This window comes from Dasypus novemcinctus, chromosome 17 (assembly GCF_030445035.2).
Source record: "Dasypus novemcinctus isolate mDasNov1 chromosome 17, mDasNov1.1.hap2, whole genome shotgun sequence".
NCBI classification, from domain to species: Eukaryota; Metazoa; Chordata; class Mammalia; order Cingulata; family Dasypodidae; genus Dasypus; species Dasypus novemcinctus.
In genome coordinates, this window is record NC_080689.1 from 78,594,958 (window position 1) to 78,609,516 (window position 14,559).

Below are 14,559 nucleotides of genomic sequence, written 5' to 3' on the forward strand. Positions count from 1 at the left end.
GAAACAAGCTTTACTACCATTTTTAAGTATGGATTCTTTTCTTAGCTGGCTCTTTTATTTGTTCCACATTAGTATAAAGGGAGAATCCAACAGGTTGGCCTTAAGGGATGATTTTTGTTTTTGTTTGGTTTTGTGAGAGAGTGGTTATTTTATTGTCTCTTCTTTGTCTTTAACACCTATTTTTATATTGAATGAACGAAATCTGTACACTTTATTTTCAAAGCTTTCATTCTCTGGACATTTGTAAAACTCCAAAGTAAATACCCTGCTCTGTACTTTCTTATGCAGGCAAACCGTTGGATAAGGAACAAGGAAAGGAAAAGTGGTTTAAAGATCATTAAGCTTACGGATTCTAATTTCTTACGTATACTTGAGAATTCTATCCGACTTGGTTTACCTGTTCTACTGGAAGAGGTTTGCTTTTCACTTTCTTTTATCTCATTAGTTCCCAACTTTCAGGTCATTCATAGAGTCCAATATAGGCCATATCTGCATCATGCCAGAGACACCAGTCAGCTCCATTTTCAAGTTGGTTCAACCGGTTGTTTTGCTCCTTAAATGACACACTCTCACGTGGTGGAGAATCTGGGACTGAATGACTTTTTTTTTTCGCTTCCACGTGTTGTTTTGGTGCTAAGTGTGATGGCCTCTGTTTTCTGGCACTGCTGATTCTCAGGCCTCATTGTGGTGCCTGAGACTTAGCTGCCCTGAAAATTCAAGGCAGTTGTATCATCCAGGACCATCTCTATGCACTAATCATTTGAAGCCGATAAAACCTCCAGTGGTCATAAACATTATTTTCTGTTGGGGGCATAAGGTCAGAATTAGATTGAGTAATAACTGAGAAGGATGAACTTTTGTAAAAACTAAAAATAATAAAAAAGGTACTGAAGCTAGGCATCCTATTTCTTTAACTGTCACTCAGAGAAAGGATATTTGTGAAATTGTTCATTCAGTAAACACTATTTGAGAACCAATGAAAAACAATATAGACATGGTTCCTCCCTCCACAGCTTACAGTTTAGTTGGGCACAAAGATGGTAAAGAGAGAGAGAAAGGAGATGAGAGAGGGAGGGGGGTAACTTGTGATAAGGACTCTAGAGGAGCAAGCAGCATTCTGAGATAGCCAGTGAGGGGAGAGGTAGGAACCTAACTTAGACGGAGGCTGGAGGTGGTGACCTCTGTGACGAGCTCAGCCATACAGTGAGCTCAGAGAGAATGTCCCAGGCAACGGCAGCAGCACGTGCAGAGGTCCTTGGAACAAAAGGGACTGGTTAATGATAGTGGTTTATTTCCCTAATTTATCGTTCTGTTCTTAGAAGAGATGAACAAATGAGTGAAAGGACTGGCTGTGAGTGACTCTCAATTTAACTATTCCCAGAAGTGTCTCTGCTTCAACAGAAAGGCAAGAAGCTCACTGACCTGGGGCAGCTTCGCTGTAGCACTGCCTTGTTACCTAGGAATAATTATTAATACTAGCATTAAACTGTGGACTAGAGTAGACTTACTGGTATTCTGCTATAGACTTACTGTGATTCTAGCAGTGGAAGACCTTGTATCATTGATGTGGAGGCAGTGGCCATAACGTTCTGAGGGCAGAAAGAGGGAAAAACAGGTATAATAGGGGAGCATTTTTGGGACTTGGGAATTGTTCTGAATGACATTATAATGACTGATACAGACCATTATATATCTTGCCACAACCTACAAATTGGGTGGGAGAGAATGTAAATTACAATGTAAACTTTAATCCACAATTACTGGCAATGCTCCAAAATGTGTTCATCAATTGCAATGAATGTACCTCACTAACGAAGGCTGTTGTCAATTTGGGAAATTGGGGGAGGTGTGGGAAGTGGGGCATGTGGGAATCCCCTATATTTTTTATGTAACATTTATGTAATCTAAATATCTTTTTAAAATAATAATAAATAAGATAATCATACATTTTATATATATGTATTAGCATTACCCAGACTCTGATCTCAGTATTTTACACATATATAGACTCATTAATTCTCATCTTTACACTGCTATTATCATCACATTTACCGAGGAGGAAACTAGGGCATGGAAGGTTAATAAGTAAACCACCTGAACAACTTTGCTGGCCCAGAAAACCCACAGCAAGTTAGCACACTCCCCACCCAGCCATAAATAAGGAACATGAGAAGTCTTGATGTGCAGCTTCTGATCGTGACCAACACAGGGAAGAGTCTGCGATGCATCCCCGGACCCTCTGCAAACCCTAACGAGGCAGAATAGGGTGAGGTCCCCCAAAGTCTTTGGCACAGAATGGTAGCCCCAAACTGGGTTCTTGAATCCAGTGTCGCTCCATGATGCAGGAGGTCCTGAGGGACTTCTCACTCAGTGGCAGTGGAGAAAAGACTTTCTCTGATGTTCTGCCCTTGACAGAAGAGCCTTTAGCTGCAGCAGAGCACTCCTGGCAGTGACGCCCCCAGACAGGAAAGGAGCACTGCGCCTGGGCCTTCCCTGTTTTCTCTTACTTGGGGGTAGCTGCTTTCTATATTAACTAGGGTGGAGTTTTCAGACTTTGTTTCCACACAATTGTGGGTATGAAATCACTTTAGCCAGTCTCAGTTATCATTTGTATTAAACTATAATAGAATTTTTTAAAACCCCAGACTGCATCCTAGGCAGTAAGGATGCATTTTATCTTATGTACTTTTTTTTGAGCATTTGCATTTGCGTGTACCACATCACAATGTGAAATAGATGTGTTACTGTGGAGTATAGTGAAAAATGTGACAACTGTTGGGGATGCAGACCCTGTCCTGTATACCCTGACATAAAGATGTCTACTTGGCAGTGTACACGTGCCCACGTTCTTAGCAACAAGCAGATTCGCTCTGAGGGGGAGAACGTAGAAGTGGAATCCACACATTTTTTCTGTAAAGGGTCAAACAGTAAATATCTTAGATTTTGTAGGCCACATACAGTCTCTGACACATATTCGTCCTGCTTTGTTTTGTTTTTTGTTTTTCTACACTTTAAAAATGTAAACACCATCCTCAGTTGGAGAGCCACACAAAAACAGGCTGCAGGAGATGGGATTTGGCCTGTGGGTGGTAGTTTATAGCCCTGGACATGGAGCAGCCATGAAAATGAGCAGTTGGCCATCTGAGGCCTGTGGAATCCCACCAGCAGTGACTGACGCTGCCCCGCCTCTCCTCCCATGCCTTATTTCTCATGGGGAGGAACACGTGTGAGATCAGTCTAAGTAGATGTATGGCCTTCGCATGTTCCTATTTTCTTAGCCTCTTGAGAGGATAAGCACTGGGAAATGTACAGTACTGGATGTGAGGTGAGGGCGTTGTTAAATGACTATAAGATCCCTAAAAATTGCTCATTCAGAGTGAATTTTGAGGCCTAGGGAATTTTGAGAACTTGATGACTTTTTTTAAAAGTAATGATAAGCTTTATTTTTAGAGAAGTTTTAGATTTATAGTAAAATTACAGAAAATTCCCATATAACCCCCCTCCCAACACCCACACACAGTTTCCCCTATGAATAACATATCTCACATTAGTGTGGTACATTTGTTATAATCAATGAACCAGTGTTAAAGCACTGCTGCTAACCATGGTCTTTAGTTTACCTTATGGTTTATTCTTTGTGCTGTACATTTTGTAGGCTTTGACAAATGTATATTGTCATGTGTCCGTTATTGTAGTAGCATACAGAACAATTTTACTGTCCTAAAAATGCCATGTCCCACCTATTCATCCCCCGCCCCCCTTCTGAACCCCTAGCAACCGCTGTCTTTATATCAGTGTTACAGGTTCTTCCCTTAACACAAGATAATAACTGTGATAATGATAAATCTACTTTGGTCTAGGATTTTACTCCTCCCTTATGTGCGTTCATTCCTCAGTCTTGAGGGATTTTGATGACATTTTAATTGCTTTTTTTGTGTGTTATTCCATTTTGTTTTAATGTCGAAGCTTAAAGAAACCTTGGATCCAGTTCTAGAGCCCATTCTTTTGAAACAGACTTTCTTCAGTGGTGGACGACTTCTCATTCACCTCGGAGACTCGGACATTGACTATGATAAAAATTTTAAGTTCTATATGACAACCAAAATGTCCAATCCCCACTATCTGCCTGAGGTATGAGCTGGTGGTATGGTATTCCCTGCCTAAGTGGATTTTTATGGTGCTGTGTTGTGTACCTCTAGAGCAGGGGTTCTTAGCCTTTTTAGTTCCGTGGACCCCTTTGCCAGTCAGGTGAAAACCAGAGACCCCGTACTAAGTCCACACTGTATATTATCTAATAAATATAATAAATATATCACACCCACACCAACATGTCCCCACAAGGATAATGTTTTCTTGAATCTCAGTTCAAGCTCATGTACCCTTTGTTAGGAACCCTTGCTCTAAAATGAGGTGCACTCCTCAACCACCTGGAAGGTGGTCTTAACCCCCCTTCCTTCCACCTTTGTCTACCCTAGTGTCTACTCTTGAGTCCTGATTGTGATACCAGCCCCTGTTCCCCAGGCCTTGGCCCTCACCCTCTAGCGCCTCAGAATCTTCCCACTCCCTCCCCAGGCCACTGCTCAGTCTCAGCTGAGCTCCTCCTAGAAGGCCAGGCACCACTCCCTTCTAAATTAACATTCTTCTCCCTCCTTCAGCACAAGAACATGTTAACCTCTCTTACTGTACAGGTTAATGCATCAGAGCTTAACTGAGAGTCTTGGGGGTTTGAGAGGGTCAGTCTTTGGGTGTTTAGGTATGCAAATGCCTGCAGCTCATACCCCACAGAACGAGGCTGTCCAGTTGAAACCCCCAGAATAATGGTTCAGATGCCCAGCATCTGAATGTCAAGTGCTGGGGCCAAGGAGCATCTTATCCCCTACCTCTAGGCCTCAGACTATCTGAGGGGAGCTGTGTGAACTCCACTTCCATACACATCCCTGAGCCACGGGAGGATCCTAGAGAATCCCTGCTCTGGTGCTGCAGAGCCGAGGCATTTGCTACAGAAATGAAGCCCACTGAGAGTCCTCTCCTGCCCCTGGTGCTTCTCCACGCGCCCTCAGTGCTGCCCCAGTGCCAGGCGTCCCTGCGCGCCCTCTTCAGGGCGTCCACGTCTCTAATAGGACCTGCGCAAGTAGGGAAGGGACTTTAGGAATTAAATCTCCACTCCTCCACCCCACCTTCCAAACAAGGACATTTTCATTTTTGTTACTGAATTATTCAGAGCTGCTGGTCTTCACAAGATGCATTCATTTTGAATGAAATCGATACACTTCTTGAAGATGGAGATTTGCCGTTAAAAGCCCAGGTTGAGGTTTTCCTTGTCAGCCTTGAGGAGTTCAATGGCAAGGCCACTGGCAGAGCTCTGTGCCCCAAGGCCCATGTGAAAAAATCCAGAAAAGTGACCAACATGCCAAATTGCAATCTTTTGATTTCTCACTTCTTTAACTTTTGAGAGAAGGCATTGCACACAGGACTCAACCTTGCCACTTTTTTCAAGATCTGTGACCGTGGGTGAATCATTTCACCTCCTGGGTACTCAAGTCAGACATCTATATAAGGAAAAGCCTACTTCAAGGGTTCATTGTGAATATTAAATTAGATAATTAAGCAAAGTGTCTGACAGACACTAAACACTCTTATTTTTTTTTACTGTTGACATTCAAATTTCAAGTAATGTCAATATTCTAATCTTAGAATAGCAGTTTTTCATTAAAATATTATAATGAGAAAAATATGTAAAGTTTCACTTATCAGTGAAACCTTCTTTTAACAGGAACCCACTATGTACAAGGTACTGTAATTAAGTGCTTTTTATTATCTCCTATATCTCAGTAGTTGTCACTACTATTATTCCAATTTTTAAATATCAGCAATGGAAACTTAGAGCCCATGAATAGCTTATGCAATATCAGACATCCACTAACGGGTGCAGCTGGAATTTGAACCCAAGCTGATGATTCTAAAACTTTGCTTCTAACCATTTTCTGGCTAACCTTTCCTTTTAACACCTTGTAGGGTTCTGTAGCTGTGGTGTTGGAAGAACAAGGTTCCTGGCAGGGGAAATCCTGGGGAGGGGGGGATGGCACCGCCAGACCAAAGCTATATCCAGCTAGGTGATAATGAGCTGTATTCTAACCCAGACAGCACTTCTCCTTTATTAGTCTGCACTTGAGCCTTTTATGGATCCTCTGCTTCTCTTCCAGGTGTGCATTAAAGTCACCATCATCAATTTCACAGTAACCAAATCAGGTCTGGAAGACCAGTTGTTAAGGTAAAAAAGGGGGGCAGGGGTGAAGAGAGGGGCAAGAATTTTCTAATATTTTGTTTTAGAAAAATTTTATTATCAATTTTATTGAAATGCATTCATAAACCAAACACAAACAATCTCAGTACAATCAATGGCATTTATCATCACAGAGCTGTTCATTTATCACTTCAATCAGTATTGGAGGGAAGCAGATGTGGCTCAAGCAATTGGGCTCCCATCTACCATATAGGAGGTCCAGGGTTCGATACCCGGGACCTCCTGGTGAAGGCAAGCTGGCCCATGTGGCAGGCTGGCCCACGCAGAGTGCCAGCCCACACAGTATGCCGTGCCACCCAGGAGTGCTGCCCCGCACAGGAGTGCTGGCCCACATGGAGAGCTGGCGCAGTAAGATGATGCAACAAAAAGAGACATGGAGAAGAGGTAATAAGAGATGCAGTAGACCAGGGAGCTGAGGTGGTGCAAGAGAAGGATTGCCTCTCTCCCACTCCAGAAGATCCCAGGATTGGTTCCCAGAGCCACCTAATAAGAATATAAGCAGACACAGAAGAATATACAGCGGATGGACACAGAGAGCAGACAGTGGAGGGAGGGGGAAGAAATAAATAAAAATCTTTTTTCAAAAAATCAGAATTAGAATATTTTTATCACTCCACAAAAGAAAGGAAAAACAACAAATAAAGAAAAAAACCTGCCCTTCAGTAGTCAGCCCGTAATCTTTCTGTCCTTTTCCTGCCATACATAACTGATAATCTATTTACATTTCTATAATTTATTTGTATTTACATTTTGTAAAGATGGAGTCAGGGAAGTGGACTTGGCCCAGTGGTTAGGGCGTCCCATCTACCACATGGGAGGTCCGCGGTTCAAACCCTGGACCTCCTTGACCCATGTGGAACTGGTCCATGTGCAGTGCTGATGCGCACAAGGAGTGCCGTGCCATGCAGGGGTGTCCCCCACATAGGGGAGCCCCACGCACAAGGTGTGCACCCCATAAGGAGAGCCGCCCAGCGCAAAAGAAAGTTCAGCCTGCCCAGGAATGGCACCACACAGAGAACTGACGCAGCAAGATGGCGCAACAAAAAGAGACACAGATTCCCATGCCACGAACAAAGAGGAACACGCAGCAAATGGACACAGCGAACAGACCATTGGGGGGGGGAAGGGAAGAAAAATAAATAAAAATAAATCTTTAAAAAAAAAAGTCAAACACTATATAGTATTTTTGTCTAGTTTCTTCCACTTAACATAATTCCTGTTTTCTTTTTACCATTGATGGAAGGTTATTAATGTATTACTTTACACCACTGCCCATAGTTTGCTTTGGTTGTATTTTTGCCCAAATATTACCCTGATATTAACATCTTAGAACATTAACATACATTTGTTCTACCTCAGAAGAAAACATTCTTCTATAGGCGTTTTTTTTTTAGCTGCAGTTTTTTTAACTGAAGTATATCATGCATACCTGAATATAAACATTAAGTGTATAGTAAAAGTTGTGAATTTACAAAATAAGCGTGCATATCATCATACAAGGCTCCCACACATCTCCCACCAACACCTTGCGTTATTGTGAAACATTTGTTTAAAACTATGAAAAGATTATCATCAAAATATTACTACTAGTTAGGAATAATAATAGCCTATATCTTACATTTGGTATATTTTCCCCCAGCCCACCCAATTATTAACATCCTGTTTTAATATTATATATTTACCATTCATGCGAGAACATTTTTGTATTTGTCCTATTAACCAGAGTCCATCTTGCATCACTGGATTCCCCGTGTTACACGCTTTCAAGCTTTGTGCAATCCTGTACGCACTATTAACCACACTCATTTTTCACAAGAGGGTTTGCTGTGCTATACAGCCCCATGTTTCATTTTTCAGCCTGCCTTCTAGTGATTTACATGACCTTCAACATTCCAGTCCAACCACTATCATCCCCATGTACTAGCACTGCTAATTACAAACACTGTAATGAGCTTTCACCATTTCTATTCTACTTTAAAGAGGAAAAGATACTGAGGTGTGAAGCACCACACATTAGCCCTCCATTAGGATCATAGTAAACTGGCCAAGTTCTTTACCATTTTTGTCCCTTCTTGCCCCCAGGCTTCTCAAGGAAATCTTGAATAAACCCTTAATTCTCACCCACCACATGGCCAGGCACACAGCCCACCCCTGCCTCTTCCTCGTTGCCAGTACTTAGAACCAGGGCTAGTGAAGAAAGTCAATCCTTCTCTTGTTCCTAGAGACGCATTTCCCATATCTGTGAAAAAACTGCTTGCTCTCAAATGCAATTTCCCACATTTAGCGTTTTCTACAGGTGTTCATTTAGTGTATATAAATATACCTCAAAAAAATAAGTTTTCTCCTTCATTTTACTCTATATGTGGTTAAATCCCCATCTCCCAAAAATGGGGTTATGAATTGTCAGTCATTGGAATTAGCCAAGAGGTTTGGGATACAGAAATTTAAAAATATCTATAAAATAATAGCATCACTATTGGTTAAGTTTCATATAGAGATGTGGATATGTGTATGTATAAACATATTCATAACTTTAAAGGAAAATATAATTGAGACCCATATTCAAAAAAAAGATAATCCCTTCTGTTGAGGTCAAGATCATCCTATATCACCCTCTTATCACTAATGAACTGAAGTCTTGTTTCCCCTGTTGCTTTTCAGAATCTATTGTGCCATCTGCTAAGCTACTTAACTTCAGCTAGGTTAATTTCTTTCCCATCAAAGGGTGTTTTACCACATTTTGAGCATGTTCTAACAGCATGTCTGAACATCTTGCACAGCAGTTTATTCCCACGAATAGTTCAGTTTAGCTGTTGCGCTAAGCTGTCAGCGTGTTAGACCGCCTGGGACAGAAGGAGAGGTTCCCTGGCAAGAACAGGGACAAGGCTGAGACTGGGTCAGGGGGCGCAGCACCTCTCGGCTATTTCTCTCTGATTAGTGGCGCTGAAGAGGGAGGCTGGCGACCTCCGGCCAGTGCCAGGATGCAGTTCTGCCTCCCTGGGTTCCAACAAGCTGTTGTCCCTTTCAATTGTCCCCTGCTTTGCTGAGCCCAGACCAACAAGCATATTCTCATGACACTCAATGGCTTATTGGCGGTTTCCTCCAGGGTCCTCACAATTTTAAACACCACAGTTCACCTCCCAACTCCTAGAGGCTGCCAACAGCATTTCTCCAGTCATGCGTTAGGACAAGGTCATTTTTCAGCTTCAAGGAACTCCCTTAAGCCGCCCCACGCACCCCTGCTCCTTCTGACTTCCTGTCTCCTCCCAGAAATGCTAACTCATCTTCACATACTTTCTATTTCATCCTAACAGGCAAAAAGGTACTCCTTTTTGACTCTTGTCTAATTTGATTTATGTGTCTCTCATGCTCTCTCCAAAGCTCCCCTTAATCTTTAAAATTCTTTTAATTCCTCTCCTCTGAATTTGATTTCTTATGGTCTCCACATCACAATTTTTAAAGCTTCTGAATTGAGCACATACGTAACAAATGAACAGTGACCATCCATCCTACTGGGTACACGTGCTGGGGAGCCAACAGGCTCAGTCAAGCTCAACACTGCATCCCACAGCCACAGACCCCCCAAGGGTCTGTTCCAGCGTCTAGAAGCTGGGGGCGATAACCACAGTGCACCCTTCACAGGAGCCCTCAGAGGAGTGAGAGCTGATTCATGTAAACCTTGTGCAGCGTGACACTTAATAAAGATTAGCTCCTACAAACAGAGGGCTGGGGACAAATTATGAGCAGACAAGTGACAGATGACATGTATTAAATTATTTAGACAAATGAACCTGAAAATCAGGCCCCTCTTTTTCAGCTGCATCGAGGATCATTTCATGGAGAAGGTGGGGTTTCAGAATCTCCCTAAATAAGGGAAAGAAAAAGAAAGCTCCATGTCAGTATGAAAATGTTCTGGACACCATTTTCAGCTTGGGACAAGCATTAGAAATAGAAGTGGAATGATTAGAGAAACCAAGCATTAGACAGGTTTTCTTGAGAGAAATGAGCAGAAACCATGGAAACTGCCTGCGGTAAGATGCAGGGCTCTGAAATACATTCTAAGGAATTAGAACTGATAAGTAGTTGAGCGAAAAGCCATTATATAAGCCCAGCGAAAGAGGGACCTCATACTTTAGAGTCTGCTGGTCACTTTAATTCTCAGCTAAATAGTACTCGGAATGAAAACATTGGAAGAGGGGAAATAAATACAGAAAATATTTTAGGGTACTAACAAAGACATAATTTACCTTTTGAAACTTTGATTCTAGCGATGTGGTGCGGCTTGAAAAACCTGAGTTGGAGGAACAGAGAGTCAAGCTCATTGTGAGTATCAACACTGATAAAAACCAGCTGAAGACGATCGAAGAGAAGATCCTCAAAATGCTCTTTACCTCTGAAGGAAATATTCTGGACAATGAAGAACTTATTGAGACACTCCAAGATTCAAAGGCAAGGAAAACACTTTTAGTAAAGTGTGTTATTTCAAAAGTTAGAGCTACGGCCTGGGAGAGTCCTTGCAGAGGCCATTAAAGCAAGAATGGCGGCTGCTGTTGGGCTGCCAAGGGCATACCCAAGAGTACTTCTGGCTGCAGGGCCCCTTGCCAGCCAAAGGAAGGGTAGAGAAACTGTAGAAGCTCCTGGAGTCTAGTCTACCGTTTTTTGGGTTTTTTTTAAACAAAGCATGTAGTGAAAAGAACAGCAACATGATAAGTTGAATGAAAAAGCACAGTTTTATGTCCATATATATGCCACCTCCTCCAAGAAGTCTCCCTAGCATTCCCAGCTACCACTAATCCCCAGCTCCTGGAACTCCTGTAGTGCTTTATCTGGACCTCTTTTACAGCACTTGCCATTGTTCATCTTGTGTCATATTTCCCCAATTACATGTCTCTCCTCTCCAGGTAGGTGGTTTAGTTGATTGCAATTAAAATCTGTGAATGCTTTATCTTGATTTTTTTTCTCCAAGGGCTAAACATGGTACCTTGCACATAATTGGTGTTGACTGTATGAATGAACACCCCATAGAAAGATGAATTTTTACATTAAATATATAGCCCTGCAATGAATTATTTCTCTGATTCAGATCAGGGTTATATGTCCACTAGGAATACAGCCCATAAAATGATTTTATCCATTCGTGAGAAACAGAAAGTAATTTTCTAAACAATGCCTTTGACTTTTCAAGACGAGGACCATATAAGGTGATCGTCTTTGCCTTCCATTGTTAAAAATTACTTCCTGCTTTATATGCTATAGTCTCTTGAGTTCTCAATGTTTAATCAATAATAAACAAGTAATCCCAGGTTTCCCATTTTCTTCCTCTCTTTATCTTTTTGCTTATTTTTTCATCTGTTTTATTTGTCTTCATCCATTCTTCCTTGGGTTTTTCATTTCTGGCAATTAGTTTTTAACCCATTTATATTTATTTTTTAATCAAGGTTTTCATGCCAGTTGTTTGAAGAATGAAATAGTTCTACAAGGCTTGTAATGAAAAGACAGTATTCTCTGCCTTCACCCCACCATGACTCTCTTCGTAGAGTCAATTCCTTTCACCTGTTTGTTCTGATTATCTTGGTTTTTACACCTTTTCTCTACATAAGAAACTCATCCTGCTACTTCTTGAGATTTTCATTTAATTTGTCAACTGTTGTCTATTCACAGTAGAGTATGAGTCTTTAGTTCTCTTTCTTCCCCCATCTCCAACACACACACACACATACACACACACACATACCCTTCCCATCTGCCAGCCTCCCACTATGTTTATTTGTGTTTGGAGCCAAACATTCAATGTTTACATTATTTTTGAGTACATAAAAATTATTCTTAAATGAGTCATATATTAAGTATGGATTTTTTTCTGTTTCTGTATAACTCTTTGTTTTATAAATTAAGTATAGTCTTGTGCCTGTGTTTTCTTTGTTGTCTTTATATCACTGATTCCACAAACTCACCTTTCAAGATTTTTAAATGCATGAATCTTTTCACCCTGTTCCATCTTCCACAGTTAACTTATTGTTAGTTAAGTGTAAAGTCATTAGTCAGAAGTAATTTTTTATATGTAAACTTTTTTTCCCTCTCAAGAAGTTTGTAGGATTTGTCTCAGTGTTCTGAATTTTAACAACATGTGTCTTGATGTGAATATTTTCACTCATAGTGCTGGGGACTGGATGGGACATTTCAGTCTGTAAAATGTGTGACCTTAAATTCTGGAAAATTTCCTTGATATGTTTTATCAACTGTTTCTTCCTTTCTGTTTTCTCTTTTTCAAACTTCTGTTATTTTGCTATTGGGTCTCCTGGACTGTTCTTCTGCCTAAATATTTGTCTTGTTTTTTCCTATTTTGGTGTAGTTTCTGGGAAAATTATTATACTCTAAATTGTTATACTCTAACAAAATATAAGGCTATAGTTGATTTCACCTGTTTATTTTTTATTTTTAATAAATTTAGAAAACTTTAAATTACATATGTGCCTCACCTTATATATTTTTTTTGGATAGTGTTGATCTAGAAAGAAACCTGATGGTCCCCTTCAGCTCCCTTCAACAGAGCAAATAATTATCAGTCAATTCCCATAGTGATTTTTCAGAGTCCTGCCCTAGACCCTTTGACTTTCTAGAGACAAAGGCTCTCAACCTGGGGGTATCCACAGCTGATAAGAGTGGGGTGGGAGGAGGCAGGAACAGGCAGCAATAGAAATAGACTGAGAGGAACAAAGAAGAGAAAGAAGGGAATCTTGAAAAACCTGTTGGCCAAAGGCTCTCCAAAGCCACAGCCCAAATTATAGAAAGCCAGAAGAAAATCAGAAAACTTCTCCAAATTGCTTAGGCTTATAAACCTTCAAAAACAACAGCTCCTATGCCCAAATTTGCTAAAGTGTATAAGGAATGCTTGGAAAAAGGGGTGAGCATATTAGCCACCTTCGTTATTCCAGGGCAGGATGTGGTACCATTTCTCACAGCCTCTTTCAGTCCCCCTCTTTTGGGCAGCTTCATGGGTTTCCCTTCTCCACCCATACCTTCTTTCACTGCAGATAGCCTAGGCCACATTAAGACTGCTCAGGAACTGATTACAATAGGCAGACTCAGTGTTAAAGCTGGTCTCAAGGTTACTAGGAGATGGAGTGAGGGTAGAGGATGAACTGGTGTTTAATTTGTACAGGATTTTTAATTAGGTTGTTTGGAAACGGATAGAGTTGACTGTAACAGCCCTGAATTATGTTATGGTTGTAGTTAAAAGGACAGGTTTAGGGTCATGGATGTCACTAGAGGATAAAACATGAGACTATAACACAGAGAATCCTGTTGTGGATGATGACTCTGGTTAATAGTACAAATATAAGAATGTTCTTTCATGAACTAAAACAAATATATGTCAGAATTACAAGGTGTCAATAATAGAGTGGTATATGGGGAAAATATGTTTATGCAAACTGCAGTTAAAAGTGATGTTTTAATATTCTTTCATCAGTTGTAGCAAAGGTTCCACTCCATTGCTAAGTGTCAACAGCAGGGCATATAAAGGGTCTGGGGTTTTTCTTCTTAGAGTAATGAAAATGTTCTAAAATTGATTGTGATGATGACTGCACAATCAAGACTGAGAGTCATTGATTACACACTTTGGATGGATTGTATGGTATGTGAATATATCTCAATAAAACTACTTTTAAAAAAAATTCAAACAAACGAAAGACTGCTCATGAAGCAGTTAAGGAACAATTAGTGGTATTGTTAATATTGCTGTAGAAAGAAAGCTGCACATGTAAAAGAACAAAAGCTCACCAGATTGTGGAGGATTTTATTAATTTAATTAGAATTTATTAAGAATTTTATTAATGATCTTGCAAGAATGGGCCCATGACCTGGATAAAATGACCAGTGTACCAAACAGCAAGAAACACTGACATTTATTCCCTAAACCTAACATGCAGTTCCTTCCCTTGTTCCCCATTGATTGGCTACTTCGGGGGTTTCAGCCTATCCAAATCGTCTAAGTTTCATGGTTCCCGCTCTTAGTCACCGCTCCCGCACTCCCTACACTCCAGAGGCTGGGCAGTCTCGGTGCGGCTTTCATTCCTGGCACACTTTTCAAATCTGGAGCCATTTTCACTATTGGCCCCACCCCCACTTCTTACCATTGGCCCCCTCGTTTTGGCACCACTTTTCAAATTGCTGGTGAACCAAAGCCGCTAGAACCCCTTTCCCTCCCTCCTCAAACGGCAGAGCTGGCTCTGGCTTCCCCTTTGTGAAAATTA

The 14,559-nt window shown here is 41.0% G+C and overlaps 1 protein-coding gene across 1 annotated transcript in view; it reads left to right on the forward strand.

The window, feature by feature from the left end:
• Positions 1-14,559, forward strand: part of DNAH6 (dynein axonemal heavy chain 6) — a 320,342-nt gene that overhangs the window by 239,506 nt on the left and 66,277 nt on the right. Inside the window, exons 56-59 of the mRNA XM_058278997.2 lie at positions 289-414; positions 3,967-4,131; positions 6,204-6,271; positions 10,573-10,753. Coding sequence (XP_058134980.1) covers positions 289-414; positions 3,967-4,131; positions 6,204-6,271; positions 10,573-10,753 — 540 coding nt within the window. The remainder of the gene's footprint in view (positions 1-288; positions 415-3,966; positions 4,132-6,203; positions 6,272-10,572; positions 10,754-14,559) is intronic.